The sequence below is a fragment of the Bufo gargarizans genome, chromosome 2, assembly GCF_014858855.1.
Source record: "Bufo gargarizans isolate SCDJY-AF-19 chromosome 2, ASM1485885v1, whole genome shotgun sequence".
NCBI lineage: Eukaryota > Metazoa > Chordata > Amphibia > Anura > Bufonidae > Bufo > Bufo gargarizans.
Window position 1 is genome coordinate 35,964,882 of NC_058081.1, and position 25,198 is coordinate 35,990,079.

General features: G+C 50.5%; 1 protein-coding gene across 1 annotated transcript; it reads right to left on the reverse strand.

The window, feature by feature from the left end:
- Nucleotides 1-2,579: 2,579 nt before the first annotated feature.
- Nucleotides 2,580-23,932, reverse strand: AP1S1 (adaptor related protein complex 1 subunit sigma 1). The gene is made up of 5 exons (XM_044278764.1): nucleotides 23,777-23,932; nucleotides 16,791-16,969; nucleotides 11,566-11,674; nucleotides 8,077-8,214; nucleotides 2,580-3,835 (listed from the first exon to the last, which is right to left on the reverse strand). Exons 1-5 carry the CDS (start codon nucleotides 23,777-23,779, stop codon nucleotides 3,788-3,790), a joined length of 477 nt encoding a protein of 158 aa, XP_044134699.1. The 5' UTR covers nucleotides 23,780-23,932; the 3' UTR covers nucleotides 2,580-3,787.
- Between the last annotated feature and the right edge of the window lie 1,266 nt (nucleotides 23,933-25,198).

Here is a 25,198-nt window from a genome sequence, read left to right on the forward strand (position 1 = left end):
AATGATTCTGAGTTCTATTGTTTCCAACCACCAAAGCCACCACCTAATGCAAGAAAAAGTTTCTGTAGATGTCTGAAGGCATCTTCCCAATTACACTGATGAGCATTGCCAGCAGTAGCACCTAACTGACCAGATCCAGCAACAGAACTATTGTGTATGATGGGCACTACTAATGTTAACACCACAGGCAATAGTGCCAAACTGATGAGATCCACCATCAGCATTCTTCTCGATGACAGACACCACTAAAGTACAAACTAGGGCTGAAACGATTACTCGATTGAATCGGGTAATTCGTATTACTCACCGCTCCGTGGTCACCCGCCGGCCCGTACCACGCTGCACCCATCTGTCGGACAGCAGCTTCAACCTCCCCAATGGCTACATGACCGACCTGCAGCGCCCCGGGCCCCCACCCACCGGCCAGACAGAGTATGGCTTCTTCTCTTCCATCACCAATGTGGTCGGTGGGTCTTAGGGAGCAGAGTGCAGGGGGCTCAGACGGAAGTCCCGTATCCTGCTGGTGGTACATGACCCCCACACAGACTGGTGAGTCCTTGGCCGTTATATGTGCGCACTGGATCATGGGGGTCCTCACCTGCAGGGGCCCCGATGTAGACAAGGTGTCACCTGAGACAGTGCATTAGGTTCTGCATAGACTGGGGGGAGCCCCTGATCATGTCAGCTGTGGGGTCCCCAGCTTCCCCCAATGTACTGGTGTGCAAACAGGGACTGGGGGGACTCCCTGTTTAATGTTAGGGGTTCTCAAATAAATGTATGCAAATTATGTCTTTATATTCCACATCCTTCATTCTAGGGGATGTGTTAGATTACAGGGGCCCCTGTGTTAGACTGCCATAAGACCCCCAGCAAAATATATGGAAATTATATTATTGCTTTATATGTCATGTAGACAGAGGGCCCTGTATATGATCACCATAAGGTCCCCAATAATATATATGGAAATTATTGCTCTATATGTCATGTAGACGGGGGCGCCCCCGGTGTCTAGGATCCCCATACTGACTAGACTTCCCCTGTAGACCTCCTACAATCTCTCCCAGTCACTGCTGGTACGGTATGTACTGTAATATATGTGACGGGGATTCACGTATGTATGTTTATGTTGTATACATATAGATATAATATACATAATGCCGCGCTGCGTCTCTTCAGGAATGTGACCTTTCGGAGAGAACTGTTGCGTTATGGAACGTTCTGAGAGTATAATGTGTCGTATGCGATACGCTGACAGATGTAACATGTATATAGAGATGGTATTTTTATTTATATTTTTTACCGATATATAATGTTGGTGACTAGGAATCTGTGGTTAAGCTGGTGGCGGCTGATGAGTTTTTATAAAGAAAAGCATTCTTTTAATTAGTTTTTTTTATATTAGAGTACTCGATTAATCGTAAAAAATAATCAATAGAATACTCTATTTCTAAAATAATCGTTTACTGCAGCCCTAGTGCAAACCATAGCCAAAGATGCCAAACCTATTGAATCCTTCAATAGAACTCTTCTTGATGAATGTTACCACCAGGAGCAATGATGTCAAAAAGATTAGATCTGTCAACAGGATTTCTGTTGATGACGGGCACCGGCAAACTGATCAAACCCATCCGCAGAACTCCTCTTGATGACAAGCTTTGCTAATGCCAACACCACGAGCAATGGTGTCAAACCAATAGGATCCAGCAACTGAATTCCTCTGGATGAAGGACGCTGCTAATGCCAACGCCACCAGCAAAGGTTCCAAACTAATAAGAACTAAGACAGGATCCATCAACAGAACTGGTCTCTGCTAACGTTACCACCACCTACAATGGTGCCAAACTCACCAAATCCATCAACATAACTCCTCTTGGTGACAATCTTTGCTAATGCTACCACGACCGGCAATGGTGCCCAACCAATAGGATCCGTCAACGGGACTCTTCTTGACTCGAGAACTACTAAAGCCAATGCCACTGTTAATAATGCCAAATCGATCGGGTCCATCAACAGGACTCTTGATTCAAGCACTACTAAGGCCAACGCCACTGTTAGTGGTGCCAAACCGATAGAATTCATCAACAGAACTGCTCTTGATGACTAGCAAGTGTCAAACCGATTGGATCCGTCAACAGAACTGCTCTTGATGATGAGCAATGCTAACGTGAATAACTCCGGCAATGGTGCCAAACCGATCAGATCCATCTAAAGAATACTTCTTCATGACCAGCGCTGCTTAGGCTTATACCACAGAATGGATCCATCAATAGGCACCACTATGGGCAACACCACCGGCTAAAGTGCCAAACTAATCAGAACTCCTTTTGATGACGAGCAATGGTGTCAAACCGATTGGATCCGTCAACAGAACTGCTCTTTATGATGAGCACTGATAACGTGAACACCACCTGCAATGGTGCCAAACCGGTCAGATCCATTCTAAAGAATACTTCTTCATGACCAAGCGCTGCTTAGGCTAATACCATAGATTGGATCCATCAACAGAAGTCGTCTTGAACTGTTTAAGTAGGCCGTTCCTGGTTCTCCATCGATAATCAGATAGAAGACAGTGCGCTCACTCTCAGCAAACAATCAAACGTCTTTAATTTTGCATTTACGAAATTACAGGTAGTGGATCATGTGTTAACACTAGTGCAAATATGGTGGTAACATAGTCACAGCAGTCAATACAGATTCAGAGAACGGTAAGTGAAAAGAGAGGTTCCCAACTGGAAACCATCAAAAAGCAGTTACTGACGGATCTAATATTTTTACTGCGTCTCTCCATTCATCCTACGGAATGAAACATTCTGTATTTTTGTAACATATAATCGCAGCTTAATGTTGGTGAAGTTCTAAAAATATAAATTTGTAACTGGAAACCATCAACAAGTTGCTGTTCACAGATCTGCTATTCCCTCTCGGTCACAGATTTACCAAAAAAAGTGTTGTGAACTTTTTTGGGGGGGGGATTTCAATTGGGTGGGAAAATATGAATGGGGATTTACACTGTGGACCCTTTGTGGGTGTCAGAGTTACATTTTAGGCTACTCAAGACACAGCTTGCTGACAGTTTCCAGATTTTTTTATTTTTTTATTTTTTAATCTGCTAAAATGTAGTGAATATCTATTACCGAAACATATTCACGCCCCCCTAAATATCTTCGCAGATGCCCCCAACCAGTTTTAATACCCAGGAAACCTATACAAGTCTTGATGTACTAATAGAAACTGGAGCGGAGGTAAGTTAGCAGCATTTATGTTTTATTCCGGAAGTTCGTGCGGTTGTGGTGGTGGGAAGGAAAAGGGGTGTTGAGTCCTTGTAATGGACACTGAGGGGGGGGGGAGGGGGAATGATTCACGGTGGTCGAGACTATCCTCCTACGGTGCAGACTTAGAAGTCAGCGAGTGAGAGATTCAAAGCAGAAACAGCCCATCACCGAAAGTGTGCAAAAATAAAAATCAAAAAAACTGTACGGTGTGCCGCGACGGACCGTGTACAAAAAATAAAAGATAAATTATTAGTCTCTACGCGTTTCAAGGGGCGGGTGAGGGGTGATTGAGAAAGTGCGATTGGTCCCTTTTTTCGTGTTCACCTGGAAACTGTAGAAAGAAGACACGAGCAGCGACGCACATACAGACACATAGCTACGGCGGTGTGTGCGGGCGTGCTGGAGACGAGGGAGGTCTTGCAGTGATTGTAAAAGAGGAAGGCGGAATGGTGGGGTGTATCGGGAAATGTAAAAAGGGGGTTGGTCAAAAAAACGTGGAAGGAGTCCTCTGAGTATCAAGCCAGTCCCATCTCTTCTAGAACGCTACGCGGCGACTCATCCTCCTGCAGAGAAATAGAACATGGCGGTCACAACCAGGAAGAGGAAGAAGACAACGCGGCTCTGCTGCCAACCCACAACTACACTGCTATCTGTGTGTAACGTATGTACACAGTGACTGCACCAGCAGAATAGTGAGTGCAGCTCTGGAGTATAATACAGGATGTAACTCAGGATCAGTACAGGATAAGTAATGTAATGTATGTACACAGTGACTCTACCAGCAGAATAGTGAGTGCAGCTCTGGAGTATAATATGCTATAATAATATTATGATGTTTTCCAGCAGCTGAGGTGTGTATTAGGAGGTTGTGCAGCAGCTTGAGGCGTGTGTGTATTAGGAGGTTGTGCAGCAGCTTGAGGCGTGTGTGTATTACGAGGTTGTGCAGCAGCTTGAGGCGTGTGTGTATTAGGAGGTTGTGCAGCAGCTTGAGGCGTGTGTGTATTAGGAGGTTGTGCAGCAGCTTGAGGCGTGTGTGTATTAGGAGGTTGTGCAGCAGCTTGAGGCGTGTGTGTATTAGGAGGTTGTGCAGCAGCTTGAGGCGTGTGTGTATTAGGAGGTTGTGCAGCAGCTTGAGGCGTGTGTGTATTAGGAGGTTGTGCAGCAGCTTGAGGCGTGTGTGTATTACGAGGTTGTGCAGCAGCTTGAGGCGTGTGTGTATTACGAGGTTGTGCAGCAGCTTGAGGCGTGTGTGTATTACGAGGTTGTGCAGCAGCTTGAGGCGTGTGTGTATTACGAGGTTGTGCAGCAGCTTGAGGCGTGTGTGTATTACGAGGTTGTGCAGCAGCTTGAGGCGTGTGTGTATTACGAGGTTGTGCAGCAGCTTGAGGCGTGTGTGTATTACGAGGTTGTGCAGCAGCTTGAGGCGTGTGTGTATTACGAGGTTGTGCAGCAGCTTGAGGCGTGTGTGTATTACGAGGTTGTGCAGCAGCTTGAGGCGTGTGTGTATTAGGAGGTTGTGCAGCAGCTTGAGGCGTGTGTGTATTAGGAGGTTGTGCAGCAGCTTGAGGCGTGTGTGTATTAGGAGGTTGTGCAGCAGCTTGAGGCGTGTGTGTATTACGAGGTTGTGCAGCAGCTTGAGGCGTGTATTACGAGGTTGTGCAGCAGCTGAGGTTCGTATTACGAGGTTGTGCAGCAGCTGAGGTTCGTATTACGAGGTTGTGCAGCAGCTGAGGTTCGTATTACGAGGTTGTGCAGCAGCTGAGGTTCGTATTACGAGGTTGTGCAGCAGCTGAGGTTCGTATTACGAGGTTGTGCAGCAGCTGAGGTTCGTATTACGAGGTTGTGCAGCAGCTGAGGTTTGTATTACGAGGTTGTGCAGCAGCTGAGGTTCGTATTACGAGGTTGTGCAGCAGCTGAGGTTCGTATTACGATGTTCTGCAGCAGCTGAGTTTCGTATTACGATGTTTTGCAGCAGCTGAGTTTCGTATTAGGAGTAGGGCTGCAGTAAACAATTATTTTAGAAATAGAGTATTCTATCAATAGGGCAGTCGATTAATCGTAAAAAATTATCGATAGAATACTCTATTTCTAAAATAATCGTTTACTGCAGCCCTACTACTAATACACACAATCTGCTGCAGAACCTCATAATACAAACCTCAGCTGCTCCAGAGTGCACAGCGTCATAGCAACCAATGATGCTGTGCACTCCGTTTGTCAGGAGGAGCAGGGAGGAGAGGGGGGCTTGGTGGCACTGGGGGGGAACTGATGCACTTGGGCTGATCGCACAGGGGGAAACGAAGGGTGTTGGGGTCTTTGAGTTTTTATAAAGGAAAACAGTCTATTAATTCATATTTTCTTATTAGATTACTCGATTAATTGTAAAAAATTAATAAGAAAAAATGTATTAATAGACTGTTTTCCTTTTATAAAAACTCATCAGACCTCAACACCCTTTGTTTCCCCCTGTGCAATCAGCCCAAGTGCATCAGTTCCCCCCAGTGCCAGCAGCCCCCCCCCACCCCCCTCATGTGCCAGCAGCCCCCCCCCACCCCCCTCATGTGCCAGCAGCCCCCCCCCACCCCCCTCATGTGCCATCAGCTCCCCCCCATGTGCCATCAGCTCCCCCCCCATGTGCCAGCAGCTCTCCCCCCTGCTCCTCCCGACACCCGGAGTGCACAGCACCATTGGTCATCGCACAGACTTACTTTTCCAGCAGAGACGCCGCCGACACTCCATCGTTCCGCGGTCAGTGCAGCGCGGGACCATAGACGTGGAGTGTTCGGAGGCCCCCTGCTGAAAAGGTGATTATTCCGAGCGCAGCGGGAGACCACGGAGCGGGAGCAATAGCAAGTGCTTCACTCCCGCTCCGTGGTGACGTGACACAAACGAATCCTCTATGCAAAAAATTTGCAGAGGATTTTTTTGTGTCCAATTACTTGATTTTGTCAAGTATTCGTTGCAGCCCTAATTATGAGGTTCTGCAGCAGCTGAGGTGCGTACTAGGAGGTTCTGCAGCAGCTGAGGTGCGTACTAGGAGGTTCTGCAGCAGCTGAGGTGCGTACTAGGAGGTTCTGCAGCAGCTGAGGTGCGTACTAGGAGGTTCTGCAGCAGCTGAGGTGCGTACTAGGAGGTTCTGCAGCAGCTGAGGTGCGTACTAGGAGGTTCTGCAGCAGCTGAGGTGCGTACTAGGAGGTTCTGCAGCAGCTGAGGTGCGTACTAGGAGGTTCTGCAGCAGCTGAGGTGTGTACTAGGAGGTTCTGCAGCAGCTGAGGTGTGTACTAGGAGGTTCTGCAGCAGCTGAGGTGTGTACTAGGAGGTTCTGCAGCAGCTGAGGTGTGTACTAGGAGGTTCTGCAGCAGCTGAGGTGTGTACTAGAAGGTTCTGCAGCAGCTGGGGTGTGTATTATGAGGTTCTGCAGCAGCTGAGGTGCGATTATGAGGTTCTGCAGCAGCTGAGGTTATTATGAGGTTCTGCAGCAGCTGAGGTGTGTATTATGAGGTTCTGCAGCAGCTGCGGTGTGTATTATGAGGTTCTGCAGCAGCTGAGGTGTGTATTATGAGGTTCTGCAGCAGCTGAGGTGTGTATTAGGAGGTTCTGCAGCAGCTGCGGTGTGTATTAGAAGGTTCTGCAGCAGCTGCGGTGTGTATTAGAAGGTTCTGCAGCAGCTGCGGTGTGTATTATGAGGTTCTGCAGCAGCTGCGGTGTGTATTAGAAGGTTCTGCAGCAGCTGCGGTGTGTATTAGAAGGTTCTGCAGCAGCTGAGGTGTGTACTAGGAAGTTCTGCAGCAGCTGCGGTGTGTATTATAAGGTTATGCAGCAGCTGAGGTGTGTATTAGAAGGTTCTGCAGCAGCTGAGGTGTGTATTAGAAGGTTCTGCAGCAGCTGCAGTGTGTATTAGGAGGTTCTGCAGCAGCTGCGGTGTATTAGGAGGTTCTGCAGCAGCTGCGGTGTATTAGGAGGTTCTGCAGCAGCTGCGGTGTGTATTAGGAGGTTCTGCAGCAGCTGCGGTGTGTATTAGGAGGTTCTGCAGCAGCTGCGGTGTGTATTAGGAGGTTCTGCAGCAGCTGCGGTGTATTAGGAGGTTCTGCAGCAGCTGCGGTGTGTATTAGGAGGTTCTGCAGCAGGTAAGGTGTGTATTTTGAGGTTCTGCAGCAGCTGGGGTGTTTATTAGGAGGTTCTGCAGCAGCTGCGGTGTGTATTAGGAGGTTCTGCAGCAGCTGCGGTGTGTATTAGGAGGTTCTGCAGCAGCTGCGGTGTGTATTAGGAGGTTCTGCAGCAGCTGCGGTGTGTATTAGGAGGTTCTGCAGCAGCTGCGGTGTGTACTGAGAGGTTCTGTTACACATCCGTTGAGGGTCCATCAGATAGCTAGCCTGAACGGGTGGGGGTCCTGGTCGCTCTGCACCTACAGACCGGCGTCTGGCTGCTGCTGTAACCATTTATCAGTGACGGCCCCTGTGCTGGGCTCATACATCATCACCGCTGCTCTCACCCCCCCCTTCTATGAATCTGTAATGTCCCCCGTCCCGGATCAGGAACACCCCGACTCCCATTCATCATCTCACTCGAGCTGTGAATGGCGCACTCCTTATCCCCCGCCTGTAATCTCCCCGCCGCACACTCTCTTTATCGCCCTCCCTCCCACTCTATCTCCAGTGTAGAAATTTCTTGCGCTGAAAGTGAGTGGGTGGGAGTCAGTGAGCTGTGACAGGACAGGAGATGGGTGATTCATCCACTGCAGAGAAAGGGGTGGGGGGAGCGAGGGAGACACAAAGAGACAGTGCGAGACATGCAGGACACTCACCTCCTGGAGCATGTCTGACTGCTCGATCGCCTTCAGGACGCTCTTCTTGGATGTGTCTTGGATTTCGCCCCCCATCAGGAACTCGTCCAGGATGAAATAAGCCTTCTCGAAGTTAAATATGATGTCCAGCTCGCACACCTGCGGGGGGAGACAGACACGAGTGGGGGGGCTCAGTCTACGAGCTACTGATAGTGAGTCAAAAACAAAAAAACAGCAACCGTTTAGTGTAAACAGCTCCTACGCAGTCCACGCCTTCCCCAGGAGTCAGGTCTGGGAAGTGTAGAGCACCTGACTACAACACACGGTTTGTTTGTAGTCTGTAACCATGGAGACCCCAGCTCTGCATAGAAGCTGCATACCCTAAACGGTAAGAGGTTTTTTACAAATGTATGAACGACGCTAAATTTTGGCAATTTTTTATTTTACCGTTTACAAAAAGAGTTAAAGTTCCGGCAGTACAGAGAAGTCCTCTGGTCACTGGGGTACACAGAGCTGACTGCACAGTGTGAACCGTCCAGTGGGCGCTGCCCCCAACCAAACGTCGTCCGGCATCTAACTGACAACGGATCAGGGTTACAATCTGAAAACCCGTCTAACCCCTAACCCGGAGGAAGGAGTGCACTCACCAGTTCCTAATTTACCTTATAATAGAATAGTAGATATACTCATGCAAATAAAGGGCAGTATTATAGCAGTTATAGTCTTGTACATAGGAGCAGTATTATAGTAGTTATATTCCTGTACATAGGAGCAGTATTATAGTAGTTATATTCTTGTACATAGGAGCAGTATTATAGTAGTTATATTCTTGTACATAGGAGGCAGTATTATAGTAGTTATATTCTTGTACATAGGAGGCAGTATTATAGTAGTTATATTCTTGTACATAGGAGCAGTATTATAGCAGTTATATTCTTGTACATAGGAGGCAGTATTATAGTAGTTATATTCTTGTACATAGGAGCAGTATTACAGTAGTTATATTCTTGTATATAGGAGGCAGTATTATAGTAGTTATATTCTTGTACATAGGAGCAGTATTATAGTAGTTATATTCCTGTACATAGGAGGCAGTATTATAGTAGTTATATTCCTGTACATAGGAGGCAGTATTATAGTAGTTATATTCCTGTACATAGGAGCAGTATTATAGTAGTTATATTCTTGTACATAGGAGCAGTATTATTGTAGTTATATTCTTGTACATAGGAGCAGTATTATAGTAGTTATATTCTTGTACATAGGAGGCAGTATTATAGTAGTTATATTCTTGTACATAGGAGCAGTATTATAGCAGTTATATTCTTGTACATAGGAGGCAGTATTATAGTAGTTATATTCTTGTACATAGGAGCAGTATTACAGTAGTTATATTCTTGTATATAGGAGGCAGTATTATAGTAGTTATATTCTTGTACATAGGAGCAGTATTATAGTAGTTATATTCCTGTACATAGGAGGCAGTATTATAGTAGTTATATTCCTGTACATAGGAGGCAGTATTATAGTAGTTATATTCTTGCACATAGGAGCAGTATTATAGTAGTTATATTCTTGTACATAGGAGGCAGTATTATAGTAGTTATATTCTTGTACATAGGAGCAGTATTATTGTAGTTATATTCTTGTACATAGGAGGCAGTATTATAGTAGTTATATTCCTGTACATAGGAGGCAGTATTATAGTAGTTATATTCTTGTACATAGGAGGCAGTATTATAGTAGTTATATTCCTGTACATAGGAGGCAGTATTATAGTAGTTATATTCTTGTACATAGGAGCAGTATTATAGTAGTTATATTCTTGTACATAGGAACAGTATTATAGTAGTTATATTCCTGTACATAGTATCAGTATTATAGTAGTTATATTCTTGTACATAGGGGGCAGTATTATAGTAGTTATATTATTGTACATAGAAGGCAGTATTATAGTAGTTATATTCTTGTACATAGGAGCAGTATTATAGTAGTTATATTCCTGTACATAGGAGCAGTATTATAGTAGTTATATTCTTGTACATAGGAGGCAGTATTATAGTAGTTATATTCTTGTACATAGGAAGTAGTATTATAGTAGTTATATTCTTGTACATAGGAGGCAGTATTATAGTAGTTATATTATTGTACATAGGAGCAGTATTATAGTAGTTATATTCTTGTACATAGGAGCAGTATTATAGTAGTTATATTCTTGTACATAGTAGCAGTATTATAGTAGTTATATTCTTGTACATAGGAGGCAGTATTATAGTAGTTATATTCTTGTACATAGGAGCAGTATTATAGTAGTTATATTTTTGTACATAGGAGCAGTATTATAGTAGTTATATTCTTGTACACAGGAGCAGTATTATAGTAGTTATATTCTTGTACTTAGGAGGCAGTATTATAGTAGTTATATTCTTGTACACAGGAGCAGTATTATAGTAGTTATATTCTTGTACATAGGAGCAGTATTATAGTAGTTATATTCTTGTACACAGGAGCAGTATTATAGTAGTTATATTCTTGTACTTAGGAGGCAGTATTATAGTAGTTATATTCTTGTACACAGGAGCAGTATTATAGTAGTTATATTCTTGTACATAGGAGCAGTATTATAGTAGTTATATTCTTGTACATAGGAGGCAGTATTATAGGAGTTATATTCTTGTACACAGGAGCATTATTATAGTAGTTATATTCTTGTACATAGGAGCAGTATTATAGTAGTTATATTCTTGTACATAGGAGGCAGTATTATAGTAGTTATATTCCTGTACATAGGAGCAGCATTATAGTAGGCATATTCTTGTACATAGGAGCAGTATTATAGTAGTTATATTCTTGTACACAGGAGCAGTATTATAGTAGTTATATTCTTGTACATAGGAGGCAGTATTATAGTAGTTATATTCTTGTACATAGGAGCAGTATTATAGTAGTTATATTCTTGTACATAGGAGGCAGTATTATAGTAGTTATATTTTTGTACATAGGAGCAGTATTATAGTAGTTATATTTTTGTACATAGGAGCAGTATTATAATATGAAAATTCTTATATATAGGAGGCAGCATTGTAGTAGTTATGTGCACTTGGGTGGCAGTATTCTAGTGAAACGCATTGCCCTGGCAGGTCTTCTTTTGACAGAGGTGTAGTTGAAATTTGTTCTGATTCTGACCTCTTTTAGGAGACATGAGGCCATGCAGCTTACTGAAATTAAGTGCACACAACACATGAGGTGATATACAAGGAGGGGAGACATATTGGAGCAGGACGGGGGCTCAGTGACGCACGTGGTAAAGTACTTACAGGCTCCTGACTGGGAGGATTACATAGGCAGCCTGTGATCACTGGTAAACCGAATTAGCAGAGCAAAGATTTGTGAGGTAGGGGGTGTTTTTGAGGTAAATATGGGGGCTGGGTAATCTGTCCACCTCCATGTCGTGCATTACTAAGCCTTCCTCACCCCCTCCGGCCGAGCGTGTCTGGCAGAGGAACTTACGCTGCCGAAGTACTTGTCTAGTAGCTCCACGTATCGGTGGATCAGCTCCAGGGTCAGCAGCTCGTTATCCTGATCTTCCACGGCACAGCAGAAATACAGACTGGCGTATCTAGGAGAGAGCAGAAGAAGATAGGACGGGAGGCGGCTCGTTAGTGCATGGTACCAAGACGGCGCCCCAGCTGATATACACCGGGCATCTCTCGCCAGGAATGCGTCCGGAGAGGCGGCACTCAATTGCCCCTTCCCGAGATGTGATGGCATCCGCATATCATCCCATAACGCCTGCATCTAGCCACGGGCATCAGTTTTCTGGCCAGATCTACAAGCCAAGAGAAGGACGATGCCAGCGGAGGAGGCAGGATGCCAGGCACGATACACGGCCACTGAACACCTGGGGGGAGACACTGTCCCCAAAACCAAACATTTCCTGCGCAAACACCTGCTGTTAAAGAAACACTCCTCCCCAAAAAAAGACTGCACACCATCTTTTCCCTAGGGCAGGGGCACCTTCTGTGAAGCTCTGTCATGCCCCCTCTCCAGCACCAGGAATAAGACCTAGAAAGTGTCTATAAAGTTACAGGAACAGTCTGCAACACTAAGGATCTAAAATATGAAGTGAAAAATACATTATATCAAATGCATAAGACGCACCCCATCCCCCCCAAAATGGCAGCGTGTCTTATAAAGCCCATACTAGAGCGTGCTTCCATTATGGGAGAGCGCATCCGTATGCAGGAGGCGCACACTAATCCGGACTCCACGCTGCCCGGTCCTGACTGTGTACAGTGTCAGGATGTAGTAGTACGGTGGCCTGATGATGTAGCGGGGGCCGGAGTAGAACAGGGCACTATAGGAAGAGCATGACGGATCTGCAGAGTGGCAGGGGAGGGGGTGTGACGAATACCGCACCTCGCTGCCCGCCGGACGTCAACTACGTCGAGCTCACGAGATACGGTATAGTCACTGGTTACCAAGACGTGACGTTGCGCCCTCCTTAGGAGCGTGTAAGGTCAGCCTGGTACAGTTTACACAGACTCCTCCTGTCCACGCGGACACAGAGAGGCCACAAACTGCCCCAGTGAAACAGAGCGTTCTCAGCCCGGGAAGACTGCCACCAGTTTCTGACACGGGAGGTGGGGGTCCGAGCCGACGTCCCACACGGGAGGGAGGGGGTCCGAGCCGACGTCCCACACGGGAGGGAGGGGGTCCGAGCCGACGTCCCACACGGGAGGGAGGGGGTCCGAGCCGACGTCCCACACGGGAGGGAGGGGGTCCGAGCCGACGTCCCACACGGGAGGGAGGGGGTCCGAGCCGACGTCCCACACGGGAGGGAGGGGGTCCGAGCCGACGTCTCACACGGGAGGGAGGGGGTCCGAGCCGACGTCTCACACGGGAGGGAGGGGGTCCGAGCCGACGTCTCACACGGGAGGGAGGGGGTCCGAGCCGACGTCTCACACGGGAGGGAGGGGGTCCGAGCCGACGTCTCACACGGGAGGGAGGGGGTCCGAGCCGACGTCTCACACGGGAGGGAGGGGGTCCGAGCCGACGTCTCACACGGGAGGGAGGGGGTCCGAGCCGACGTCTCACACGGGAGGGAGGGGGTCCGAGCCGACGTCTCACACGGGAGGGAGGGGGTCCGAGCCGACGTCTCACACGGGAGGGAGGGGGTCCGAGCCGACGTCTCACACGGGAGGGAGGGGGTCCGAGCCGACGTCTCACACGGGAGGGAGGGGTCCGAGCCGACGTCTCACACGGGAGGGGGTCCGAGCCGACGTCTCACACGGGAGGGGGTCCGAGCCGACGTCTCACACGGGAGGGGGTCCGAGCCTTTTTCCAGTACGGAATGGTATGGTAAATTAAACAATGCCATTAAAAAATACAACAAAAAACAAGCTCTCGTGTGGCTGTGAGAACAGAGGAATAAGAACACAAAACATGATGGCTCTTGGGAGGCAGGGAAGAAAAAGAGAAAAAGACAAAAATGGGTCTCCCAGGACCGAGATACTGGTGGGATGGGTCATCAGTTGGGTGGTGGTCCGTCACCTGGCACCGGAAACTCTACAGGGGACGGATGACCGTGCAGGTCCTGGACTGACTGTAGCCAGGCTCCCAGCTGTAGGCCTCTTTCACACAACCGTATGGCTTTTTCAGTGTTTTGCGGTCCGTTTTTCACGGATCCATTGTTCCGTTTTTTGTTTCTTTTGTGTTTCCGTTTCTGTTCCGTTTTTCCATATGGCATATACAGTAATTACATTGAAAAAATTGGGCTGGGCATAAAATTTTAAATAGATGGTTCCGCAAAAACGGAACGGATACGGAAGACATACGGATGCATTTCCGTATGTGCTCTGTTTTTTTTTGCGGACCCATTGACTTGAATGGAGCCACGGAACGTGATTTGCAGGCAATAATAGGACGTGTTCTGTCTTTCAACGGAACTGAAAAAAACAGAAATACGGAAACGGAATGCATACGGAGTACATTCCGTTTTTTTTGTGGAACCATTAAAATTTATGGTTCCGTATACGGAACGCAAAAAATGGCCTGTAAACGAAAAAACTAAACAAAAAAAAAAACGGTTGTGTGAAAGAGGCCATATAGGCAGGATCAGAGGTAACGCGTCCGGGGCCATTTAACTCCCTAGATGCCACAGTCATAGCGACCGCAGCATGTAGGCAGAGACTCCCTATCACAATCGGCCCCCCATAAAAGACAACTGTGGGGTGCCGATGCACTGTCAGGGCAGCCGAGGCCCGTCACTGGTACACAAAGCGTGCCACCGCATCACAACAGCCATGTCGCCTACTGAGCGGGAAACTATAGAATTACAATAAAAAGGTTAACGTTTAAAAAAAACATGTTTCCATTAAACACCCAGGACCTGCGCTGTGGCCTTCTCGCAGCTCGCCAATCACACCGCCGTACATTGTACAGTGGCTGTGCGCCGTATCGCAGCCGCTCTACATACAACGTGCGGTGCTGGTTGCTTGGTGAGCACCGGTGACTATGCGGGCCCCCCCCCCCCCCCCGCTGATCAGATACTGATGACCTATCCTTTAAATGCTGACCAAGAAGTCCCATGTCCCCCCAAAATGAAACCAATGGAAACGACACCTTGCGCACAAGGGGTCTGCGGCTACATCTCCAGATAAACGAGCGCGCTCAGGCTCTCGGAAGACGGCGAGACGTGCTAGGACTGTGCGGAGTGATAAAACTAGATGGACATGTAATCGCGGTGCCCCGTAGATTTATACACTGGTTCTGCCACGTGGTGGACGTCCTCACAATGGCGGAACAGCTTGTTTTATTTCCATTACCGTAGGAAAAAAAAAAAAAAAAGTTAAGGAGGTTTTCTGGGAGTCTTAGTCCGGCAGGGCTCAGCAGAAACGCTTCCGTTACTGATAATACAACCGTCTGCCTCCGTCATGAACTCCACTGAAAGTCAATGGGGGACGGATCCGTTTTCTATTGTGTCAGAGAAAACGGATCCGTCACCATTGACTTACATTGGGGGTCATGATGGAGCCGTCTTGCTCTGCATCTCAGGACGGAAAGCAAACCACCGCATGCTGCTCTCCGGTATGGGAACGGAGCGCAACGCATTTTGGAGCCCTCCGTTCTGTTCAGTTACGTTTTGTCCCCATTGACAATGAATAGGGACAAAACGGAAAGCGTTTTTTTCCGGTATTGAGCCCCTCTGACGGATCTCGATTCCAGAAAATAGAAACGCTAGTGTGAAAGTAGCCTTAGGCCTCTTGCACACAAACGTGTGCGCTCCGTGGCCGTATTGTGGACCGGCAATACACAGGCGCCGTTCCGTGGGCATTCCGCATCACGGATGCTGACCCATTCACTTAAATGGGTCCGCAAATCCTGAGACGTGGAATGGTGCGGAACGGAAGCACGGAACGGAACCCTACAGAGTGCTTCCGTGGGGTTTCGTCCCGCAAAAAGATAGAACATGGCCTACCTTTTTGCGGAACGGGCGTATCGCAGACCCATTCAAGTGAAGGGGTCCGCGATCTGCTGCGGCTGCCCCGCGGTCGGTGTTCGTGCACAGGAGGCCTTATACTGATTACCTCTGAGTGGTGGGGGTCCGACTCCCGGCCCCCATATCGATCAGCTGTATGAAGAAGGATCCGGTAAGCGCGGCTGCAGCCTCTCCCTAGGCAGAGTTCATCCCGTTCAAGTGAATGTAGCTGAGCCGCGATACCAAGCGCAGCCGCTGCATAACTTACAGCGCTGTGAGCCGGGGGTGCCTGGAGTCGGACCCCCACCAATCAGATCATCAGTATAAAACACTTTTCCTCACTCGCCCAGCCCTAGAACAAGGCCCGGAATACCCCTTTACCGTCATTCTACGGAAGATTTCCCGCCCTGCCGCGCTCTGACACCAGGTGGAGTCGGCATGCCGCCCCTCACCTCAGACTGTGCCGATTCTGCTGTGGAGGAGATATTCCTAAGTGTGTCTGTCACATGGGAGGCAGCGCCCCCTGCTGTTCTGGGGGGGGGGGGGGGGGGGGGGGTTTCACGGGCCATTTATATACTTACAAGGGTCACTCACGTCCCCCCTTTACACGTCTCATTAAATATAATCCCTTAAAGGGGTTCTCCGGGACTTCCATACTGACGGCCTATGGTCAGATCACTCCGCCTCCTAGGACCCCCGCCGATCAGCTGGAGGAGGAAGCCACGGCGCTCACAGCTCACCGCCATCCATCCTGCAGTGGCCGTGCTTAGTATTGCGTCTCAGCCCCATGGAACTGAGCTGCGCCTAGGCCATGCGACCAACGTGCGGTGACGTCGCCGGTCTAGAAAGAGGTCAGAGCGCTCGCGGAGCTGATCAGTGGGGGCGCCAGGAGTCGGACCCCCACCAGTTTGATACTACTGAAGATAGGGGGAGGGGGGGCTGTGCCCTAAAGAGCGTATTCCTGGGTCCAAATGAGCATCATTTCTATCATAGGGCCGGCCTCGTGTGCGGTCCGCAAAACGCTACGGTCGTGTGAATGGACCCTTAAGGGGTTAAACAAGGTCCCTACTTTGAGACCAGGGTTGTAGAGTCTGACAGGAGACAGTCCGCTGAGGTGAAGCGAGGCGACCCGCATCCAGTAGGTACGCCTATTACATGAACGGGCTTTCTTCAGAGCAGAGCACTGTGGGCGAGCTGCAGGTTCACAGGGGCAGCTTGGGATGTGACTAGAGAGAAGTCAGTGGGAGAGCCTCACCTCTTGTACACCACCTTGAGATCCTTCCACTCCAGGAAGCTGCACATCTTGGGCTTGCGGCTGAGCACGGTCTGCATCAGGTCCCGCACCAGCTTCTTCTTCTCCCTCTCGGAGGTGGCCACGTACCACTTCTGCAGGCGCAGCTTCCCCTGCCGGCTAAACAGCAGCATGAACCGCATCTGTGGAGGGAGAGGAGAGCGATGAGGGCCTCTAGTGGCCAGCCTGCAGAACCGCAGCCGCCGCATTCAGATCACTGGCAGATGGGACCTACCTGGGGGGTAAAGGAATTCTTACCTGTGTCAGCAGAGGACACGTCATCACCCAGGCAACACTGAACTACAACTCCCAGCATGCTGGGCACCAGCGATCTAACAGGGAACTGGTCCCAGTCCCCGCTAACTTCAGAGACCGGTAACGGCTGCTGTTCTCTGTTATCAGCCTCCATACTGGCTCTAACACCCCGGGGCCCGGCTACTTAAAGGGGTATTCCGGTTATCCCCCAGGGCTCAGCTTCCTCCTCCGCCATCACACAAATAGATGCAGCGGCAAAGCGCTTTTCCAACCAGCAGCTCGGTCCATTTCAGGGGGGCTAGAGGACCCCCACTGACCCTATAACCCGAATACCCAGAGCCAGCACTCGCACTCATCGACCCAGTGATGAAGGTGTACTGCCCCTTTAAAACGTGGGGCGATGACGGGGAAGGGAGTCATTGGACGAAGTGGTCACATGAGGTCACGGCATCCTTCGGCTATATTAATGTGTTTTCCTGTGTCAGTCTGCACTGCACAGTTCCATTCTATTCAAGCTAACTGCTCCTTCTGCCACTACAGAAATGGGGATGATCCGGCTCAGGTGATGTGAAGACCCCCTCATCAGGACGGATAAGAACAGGTACCCCACGGCCTACACAAAGGGGGCATTACACTCCTGCTAATCCGGGATATCTAATAATCGCCACCTCAGTGGTACAGACTCAGCACTGCTACATCTCAGCACAGCATAGGTCTACAGGTGTGCCCTGAGGACTGTGACTCTTCAGCCGGCTTCGAACCGGCTACAGCACTGCTACATCTGATTACTGCACATGTCTTTGACCTGGAACCTATGACTATACAACTACAAACTCAGCTCTGCTGCATCTGAACACACCATCCGTCTGCCTAAGGCCTCTTGCACACGACTGTCTGGCTTTTTCAGTATTTTACGGCCTGCAAAAAACTGATCCGAAAAAATACCGATGACGTCCGTGTGCATTCCGTTTTTTGCAGAACGGTTCAGCACTGCTACATGTGAAGGAGGCTCCGCACCCCGGGGCGCTCTGCGTGCCGAAGGCTCCATGCAGTGTTACATTCTGTATTATAGGGACTCTACTACGGGGGTCCTCCAGTACAGAGCCTCCATTCTCCATTGTGGGGGTCCTCCATCATTGGGGCTCGCTCATTATGGAGGTTACATTCTACGTTACAGGGGCGCTCTTCCTTATGGAGGGCCTACGCTCTCTTATGGGGGCTCTTCCTTATGGAGGGCCTACGCTCTCTTATGGGGGCACTCTTCCTAATCGAGGGCCTACGCTCTCTTATGGGGGCTCTTCCTTATGGAGGGCCTACGCTCTCTTATGGGGGCTCTTCCTTATGGAGGGCCTACGCTCTCTTATGGGGGCACTCTTCCTTATGAGGGCCTACGCTCTCTTATGGGGGCACTCTTCCTTATCGAGGGCCTACGCTCTCTTATGGGGGCACTCTTCCTTATCGAGGGCCTACGCTCTCTTATGGGGGCACTCTTCCTTATCGAGGGCCTACGCTCTCTTATGGGGGCACTCTTCCTTATCGAGGGCCTACGCTCTCTTATGGGGGCACTCTTCCTTATCGAGGGCCTACGCTCTCTTATGGGGGCACTCTTCCTTATCGAGGGCCTACGCTCTCTTATGGGGGCACTCTTCCTTATCGAGGGCCTACGCTCTCTTATGGGGGCACTCTTCCTTATCGAGGGCCTACGCTCTCTTATGGGGGCACTCTTCCTTATCGAGGGCCTACGCTCTCTTATGGGGGCACTCTTCCTTATCGAGGGCCTACGCTCTCTTATGGGGGCACTCTTCCTTATCGAGGGCCTACGCTCTCTTATGGGGGCCTCTTCCTTATCGAGGGCCTACGCTCTCTTATGGGGGCTCTTCCTTATTGAGGGCCTACGCTCTCTTATGGGGGCACTCTTCCTTATCGAGGGCCTACGCTCTCTTATGGGGGCACTCTTCCTTATCGAGGGCCTACGCTCTCTTATGGGGGCACTCTTCCTTATCGAGGGCCTACGCTCTCTTATGGGGGCACTCTTCCTTATCGAGGGCCTACGCTCTCTTATGGGGGCACTCTTCCTTATCGAGGGCCTACGCTCTCTTATGGGGGCACTCTTCCTTATCGAGGGCCTACGCTCTCTTATGGGGGCACTCTTCCTTATCGAGGGCCTACGCTCTCTTATGGGGGCACTCTTCCTTATCGAGGGCCTACGCTCTCTTATGGGGGCACTCTTCCTTATCGAGGGCCTACGCTCTCTTATGGGGGCACTCTTCCTTATCGAGGGCCTACGCTCTCTTATGGGGGCACTCTTCCTTATCGAGGGCCTACGCTCTCTTATGGGGGCACTCTTCCTTATCGAGGGCCTACGCTCTCTTATGGGGGCACTCTTCCTTATCGAGGGCCTACGCTCTCTTATGGGGGCACTCTTCCTTATCGAGGGCCTACGCTCTCTTATGGGGGCACTCTTCCTTATCGAGGGCCTACGCTCTCTTATGGGGGCACTCTTCCTTATCGAGGGCCTACGCTCTCTTATGGGGGCACTCTTCCTTATCGAGGGCCTACGCTCTCTTATGGGGGCACTCTTCCTTATCGAGGGCCTACGCTCTCTTATGGGGGCACTCTTCCTTATCGAGGGCCTACGCTCTCTTATGGGGGCACTCTTCCTTATCGAGGGCCTACGCTCTCTTATGGGGGCACTCTTCCTTATCGAGGGCCTACGCTCTCTTATGGGGGCACTCTTCCTTATCGAGGGCCTACGCTCTCTTATGGGGGCACTCTTCCTTATCGAGGGCCTACGCTCTCTTATGGGGGCACTCTTCCTTATCGAGGGCCTACGCTCTCTTATGGGGGCACTCTTCCTTATCGAGGGCCTACGCTCTCTTATGGGGGCACTCTTCCTTATCGAGGGCCTACGCTCTCTTATGGGGGCACTCTTCCTTATCGAGGGCCTACGCTCTCTTATGGGGGCACTCTTCCTTATCGAGGGCCTACGCTCTCTTATGGGGGCACTCTTCCTTATCGAGGGCCTACGCTCTCTTATGGGGGCACTCTTCCTTATCGAGGGCCTACGCTCTCTTATGGGGGCACTCTTCCTTATCGAGGGCCTACGCTCTCTTATGGGGGCACTCTTCCTTATCGAGGGCCTACGCTCTCTTATGGGGGCACTCTTCCTTATCGAGGGCCTACGCTCTCTTATGGGGGCACTCTTCCTAATCGAGGGCCTACGCCTCTCTTATGGGGGCACTCTTCCTAATCGAGGGCCTACCTCTCTTATGGGGGCACTCTTCCTAATCGAGGGCCTACCCTCTCTTATGGGGGCACTCTTCCTAATCGAGGGCCTACGCTCTCTTATGGGGGCACTCTTCCTAATCGAGGGCCTACGCTCTCTTATGGGGGCACTCTTCCTAATCGAGGGCCTACGCTCTCTTATGGGGGCACTCTTCCTAATCGAGGGCCTACGCTCTCTTATGGGGGCACTCTTCCTAATCGAGGGCCTACGCTCTCTTATGGGGGCACTCTTCCTAATCGAGGGCCTACGCTCTCTTATGGGGGCACTCTTCCTAATCGAGGGCCTACGCTCTCTTATGGGGGCACTCTTCCTAATCGAGGGCCTACGCTCTCTTATGGGGGCACTCTTCCTAATCGAGGGCCTACGCTCTCTTATGGGGGCACTCTTCCTAATCGAGGGCCTACGCTCTCTTATGGGGGCACTCTTCCTAATCGAGGGCCTACGCTCTCTTATGGGGGCACTCTTCCTAATCGAGGGCCTACGCTCTCTTATGGGGGCACTCTTCCTAATCGAGGGCCTACGCTCTCTTATGGGGGCACTCTTCCTAATCGAGGGCCTACGCTCTCTTATGGGGGCACTCTTCCTAATCGAGGGCCTACGCTCTCTTATGGGGGCACTCTTCCTAATCGAGGGCCTACGCTCTCTTATGGGGGCACTCTTCCTAATCGAGGGCCTACGCTCTCTTATGGGGGCACTCTTCCTAATCGAGGGCCTACGCTCTCTTATGGGGGCACTCTTCCTAATCGAGGGCCTACGCTCTCTTATGGGGGCACTCTTCCTAATCGAGGGCCTACGCTCTCTTATGGGGGCACTCTTCCTAATCGAGGGCCTACGCTCTCTATGGGGGCACTCTTCCTTATCGAGGGCCTACGCTCTTATGGGGGCACTCTTCCTTATCGAGGGCCTACGCTCTTATGGGGGCACTCTTCCTTATCGAGGGCCTACGCTCTTATGGGGGCACTCTTCCTTATCGAGGGCCTACGCTCTTATGGGGGCACTCTTCCTTATCGAGGGCCTACGCTCTTATGGGGGCACTCTTCCTTATCGAGGGCCTACGCTCTTATGGGGGCACTCTTCCTTATCGAGGGCCTACGCTCTTATGGGGGCACTCTTCCTTATCGAGGGCCTACGCTCTTATGGGGGCACTCTTCCTTATCGAGGGCCTACGCTCTTATGGGGGCACTCTTCCTTATCGAGGGCCTACGCTCTTATGGGGGCACTCTTCCTTATCGAGGGCCTACGCTCTTATGGGGGCACTCTTCCTTATCGAGGGCCTACGCTCTTATGGGGGCACTCTTCCTTATCGAGGGCCTACGCTCTTATGGGGGCACTCTTCCTTATCGAGGGCCTACGCTCTTATGGGGGCACTCTTCCTTATCGAGGGCCTACGCTCTTATGGGGGCACTCTTCCTTATCGAGGGCCTACGCTCTTATGGGGGCACTCTTCCTTATCGAGGGCCTACGCTCTTATGGGGGCACTCTTCCTTATCGAGGGCCTACGCTCTTATGGGGGCACTCTTCCTTATCGAGGGCCTACGCTCTTATGGGGGCACTCTTCCTTATCGAGGGCCTACGCTCTTATGGGGGCACTCTTCCTTATCGAGGGCCTACGCTCTTATGGGGGCACTCTTCCTTATCGAGGGCCTACGCTCTTATGGGGGCACTCTTCCTTATCGAGGGCCTACGCTCTTATGGGGGCACTCTTCCTTATCGAGGGCCTACGCTCTTATGGGGGCACTCTTCCTTATCGAGGGCCTACGCTCTTATGGGGGCACTCTTCCTTATCGAGGGTCGACGGTCTGTTATGGGGGCGCTCTCCCTTATGGAGGGTCTACGCTCTGTTATGGGGGCGCTCTTCCTTATGGAGGGTCTACGCTGTTACGGGGGCGCTCTTCCTTATGGAGGGTCAACGCTCTGTTATGGGGGCGCTCTTCCTTATGGAGGGTCAACGCTCTGTTATGGGGGCGCTCTTCCTTATGGAGGGTCAACGCTCTGTTATGGGGGCGCTCTTCCTTATGGAGGGTCAACGCTCTGTTATGGGGGCGCTCTTCCTTATCGAGGGCCTACGCTCTTATGGGGGCGCTCTTCCTTATCGAGGGCCTACGCTCTTATGGGGGCGCTCTTCCTTATGGAGGGTCTACGCTGTTACGGGGGCGCTCTTCCTTATGGAGGGTCTATGATGTTACGGGGGCGCTCTTCCTTATGGAGGGTCTACACTGTTGTGGGGGGCACTCTTCCTTATGGAGGGTCTACGCTGTTATGGGGGGGCACTCTTCCTTATGGAGGGTCTACGCTCTGTTACGGGGGCGCTCTTCCTTATCGAGGGCCTACACTCTTATGGGGGCGCTCTTCCTTATGGAGGGTCTACACTCTTACGGGGGCGCTCTTCCTTATGGAGGGTCTACACTCTTATGGGGGCGCTCTTCCTTATGGAGGGTCTACACTCTTACGGTGGCGCTCTTCCTTATGGAGGGTCTACGCTCTGTTACGGGGGCGCTCTTCCTTATGGAGGGTCTACGCTCTGTTACGGGGGCGCTCTTCCTTATGGAGGGTCTACGCTCTGTTACGGGGGCGCTCTTCCTTATGGAGGGTCTACGCTCTGTTACGGGGGCGCTCTTCCTTATGGAGGGTCTACACTCTTATGGGGGCGCTCTTCCTTATGGAGGGTCTACACTCTTACGGTGGCGCTCTTCCTTATGGAGGGTCTACGCTCTGTTACGGGGGCGCTCTTCCTTATGGAGGGTCTACGCTCTGTTACGGGGCGCTCTTCCTTATGGAGGGTCTACGCTCTGTTACGGGGGCGCTCTTCCTTATGGAGGGTCTACACTCTTATGGGGGCGCTCTTCCTTATGGAGGGTCTATGCTGTTACGGGGGCGCTCTTCCTTATGGAGGGTCTATTATTTACGGGGGCGCTCTTCCTTATGGAGGGTCTACACTGTTGTGGGGGGCACTCTTCCTTATGGAGGGTCTACGCTCTGTTACGGGGGCGCTCTTCCTTATGGAGGGTCTACGCTCTGTTACGGGGGCGCTCTTCCTTATGGAGGGTCTACGCTCTGTTACGGGGCGCTCTTCCTTATGGAGGGTCTACGCTCTGTTACGGGGCGCTCTTCCTTATGGAGGGTCTACACTCTTATTGGGGCACTCTTCCTTATGGAGGGCCTACACTCTTATGGGGGCACTCTTCCTTATGGAGGGTCTACACTCTGTTACGGGGGCTCTCTGCTCCTGTGACGTCACACACCACAAACTATCCTACAGGGGACTATCAGAACCATCGCCCCCTCCCCCCTGACACAAGGCGCCGCCACCTCAGCACTGAGCTCACCCCTGTCACCTGGGCGCTCCTCAGGACTCCTCGCTCAGTATGGCAGCACAGCACCCTGCCCGGCCCCTTCCCCTCACTCTCACCATCTTGCTGCCTGTTCTGTGAACCGCCTCTCCCCGTGCTAAGGCCTCTTCTCAGGCCTCGGTCCCCGGCCTTTCGTGATTCACTGTACGGGCCCGGTGCCTCCTCCCCCCGGCCTCACCCCGCGGGGAGGGGGAAAGGAGAATCATCCAATACGCATGCGCAGATTCAGAAACCCCACACTGAGCATGCGTAAAGGGAGCTACGGAAATTCGCGAGGTTCACGCTTCTCTGACCGACCTGCGTCACTGCTTGGGGGGGATGTTATACAGTTTCAGTCTCCTGTGGGCGGAGCTGTCCGTTCATTACACTGTGAGGAACGTGTCTCCTGGCCGCAGAGAGGCCGCCATTTTCTTGGTAGGTAAAGTTGAGCTTTGCATTTTTTTTACACAATAAAACTTCTAATTTGATGGTAATTATACCTTTTGTTTACATTTTTTAAGTACTTTTTATTGGAAAAAAGGCTATTTTAGAAGAGTTTTTACATTGTAGCTTAGTATTTTTATTTATTTTAAAAACATGTTTTTTTATTTCTTTTACCTTTCACAGAGTCACAGTAGGCAGGGCCTAGAGTTCACGCTGCCCTAGACATTGTAGAACGCCCCCCCCCCCCCTCCCAGTGATGGTCGTGGTCCCTTCCGCTAAGCTTAGCTCCACCCACTTTAGGTAAAAGCCAAACTCCACAGATGCCGCAGTCGGTATTGAGAGCGGCATCTGAGGGGTAAAGGGACGGGATTGTGGGGGACGCCACTACCGGCGGGTGCCTGTTGCCGCCATGTATGGAGTCAGCTCGTGTCATACTTTCTCTTATCTCATATGACGTACATGTACCTGAATATGTCTTAAGGGTTAACTGGAAACTTGTGCAAACTGGGCCATTAGAACCCACTGCAGCCGAACGCCTCCAGGGCCACAGGGGCCCGACAATCAGTCCGCAGGAAGGGAATGTAAACAAACCGTCTTCGCCCCTCGTAGACCCCATATTCCGGCACTGGAACAGTTCACACCTGTTCACCTTAAACATTGCAGTACATAGGTGAATTCTTAAGGATGTTGGGGGTTATAGTCACATTTAGTGTACTGTCTGTCACTCTACTTGGCCCCTGACCTCCCCTTTATCACATCTAGTGCTCTGGGACCCTCTGCTTGCTCACACACACGTGGACCAGTCACCCGCCCCTTTAAGACCAGTACAGTGTGAGTCAGATGAGTAGTAATGGCGGCGGCGGGAGAGTCACGCTCCTACCGGCAGAGGCGGCAGACTGAGTTTATTGTTGAAAATACGGGTGGACAGCACTCCTTAGTAATAATGTTTCGGGTGCTCGTCTCCAGGAGGGGTGGTAAAAAGCCCCTAGTAACGCAACTCGTAGGTATCCAGAAAAATAAAAAAATGGAGACAACACGTCCAAAGGGTGCAAAAAGTG

Excerpts from the sequence above, each read along its gene's own strand:
- AP1S1 (XM_044278764.1), bottom strand. Across the intron at positions 8,215-11,565 it reads TAGACAAGTACTTCGGCAGC|GTGTGCGAGCTGGACATCAT; the intron begins GTAAGTTCCTCT and ends CTCCCCCCGCAG. Across the intron at positions 3,836-8,076 it reads AGTCAGACATGCTCCAGGAG|GAGGATGAGTCGCCGCGTAG; the intron begins GTGAGTGTCCTG and ends ATTTCTCTGCAG.